This window comes from Otolemur garnettii, unplaced genomic scaffold, assembly GCF_000181295.1.
Source record: "Otolemur garnettii isolate 467f Iridium unplaced genomic scaffold, OtoGar3 scaffold00041, whole genome shotgun sequence".
NCBI classification, from domain to species: Eukaryota; Metazoa; Chordata; class Mammalia; order Primates; family Galagidae; genus Otolemur; species Otolemur garnettii.
The window spans coordinates 13,217,427-13,219,200 of record NW_003852436.1 but is presented as its reverse complement, the minus strand read 5'-3'; the positions used below and the strand labels follow the sequence as shown (position 1 = coordinate 13,219,200).

The 1,774-nt window shown below is 39.6% G+C and overlaps 1 protein-coding gene across 1 annotated transcript in view; it reads right to left on the bottom strand.

The window, feature by feature from the left end:
- Positions 1-1,389: 1,389 nt before the first annotated feature.
- The window catches only part of MND1 (meiotic nuclear divisions 1), a 95,635-nt gene continuing 95,250 nt past the window's right edge, over positions 1,390-1,774 (bottom strand). Inside the window, exon 8 of the mRNA XM_023513452.1 lies at positions 1,390-1,477. Coding sequence (XP_023369220.1) covers positions 1,390-1,477 — 88 coding nt within the window. The remainder of the gene's footprint in view (positions 1,478-1,774) is intronic.

The window sequence follows — 1,774 nt, the reverse complement described above, 5'->3', positions numbered from 1 at the left end:
CCCGCCACCTTAGGTGTATGTGGCTGGCGCCTTAGCCACTTGAGCCACAGGCGCCGAGCCAATTTTTTCTATTTTTAGTAGAGATGGAGTCTTTCCCTTGCTCCTTCTGGTCTTGAACTCCTGAGCTCAAGTGATCCACCCACTTTGGCCTCTGAAAGTGCTAGGATTATGCCTGGAGGCCTCAAAAACAGCTCTTAAAGATTAACAACAGTGATGTGCAGGAGCAGGCAAGTCCGTTGTTTACCAGGTAGCCAGTAGTTAAACATAGCCTTCATTAAAGATTAAGTTACACAAACTCTGATGAAATATGTATTAAAACCAAAGGTACTAAATGCTGAAAACTCATCACTCCCTAATTATTTTCTATTTTACTGTTGCCTGTGCTCCTGAGACTATCCTCTATTGTATCTGTGTGGTGAAATACTACCTGATGGTGTGCCACTGATCATCTTTTCCCTTTCTGCATTGTCATCACATTGGTAACCTGAAATCGGCTATGCTCAGTTCTTTACACCACACAAATAGGCAAATTTTATAAATCAATCCTTTCTGACAGTCAGTTGTTACATATTTACCAGCCCACTAATGGCAAAGGAAGGTGCCACAACTTCTATTTAGCTCATGTGCAGCCCTAGAAAGATGTTAAGTTATTTAAAAAAAAAAATTACCTAAATATTTATTAAACAGCATCTTTTTTTTCCAGACAGAGTCTTACTTTGTCACCCTCGGTGGAGTGCCATGGTGTCACAGCAACCAAACTCTTGGGCTCAAGCAATTCTCTTGCCTCAGCCTCCCAAGCAGCTGGGACTACAGGCGCCGGCCCCAACACCCAGCTATTTTTAGAGGTGGGGGTCTTGCTCTTAAGAGCTCAGGCTGGTCTGGAACCTATGAGCTCAGGCAATCCACCTACCTCAGTCCCCCAGAGTGCTAGGATTTACAGAAATGAGCCACTGTACCTGGCCTTAAACAGCACCTTTTAAGGATCATTAGAAATAGCTTCTGTTGGGTGGTGCCTGTGGCTCAAAGGAGTAGGGTGCCGGCCCCATATACCGGAGGTGGTGGGTTCAAACCTAGCTCCCGTCAAAAAGAAAAAAAAAAAAAAAGAAATAGCTTCTGTTTTGAACATGCACATCTTTCTAAACAAGGAAGTATTTTTTCTAATAAATGGCAAAGTGAGTTTGAGAAATTTTGATTCCCACAATTAGTATTTTTGGGAAAAAGCTCATGATGAATTATTTTTTATTTTTTGTTCTTTGTCTTTTACATCAAATACTTTCTCTGTTAGAAGAGCTGGTACCCTAAGGCAACATGAACTAGTCTCGAAAACAAAGATTGACCAATTTGTTCCCACCCATCTCCAGGAAGTGATTAAGTGAGTCCAGAGCAATCTCATGGGAAACAAAGGCCAAATTCACTAACAAACAGTTTGGATGCCATCTGGGTCGTTTCAGACATACGGTGTATTTTACATAAGTTACTTAAAAGAATATCAAAATTGGATAGTGTAAAAAATGTTAAAGTGTGTGTATAAAGGGTACCACAAACATTAGTTTTGATTTTTTCTTTATATTTATTTTGGAGTGCCTGCAAATACTCTAAGTGGCCAAGCTGAACTGGAAAAAGATCTGTACATAGGATATGCTATTTTTAATCTTCTTTTTTAAGACAGTTGAAAAATAATCCCAGAATTCTATACAGTAGGTGACATGCGCTATATAAACAAAACTATAGTTACATACCACATAATGCATGTACAATTGTACGTATTTTTTTT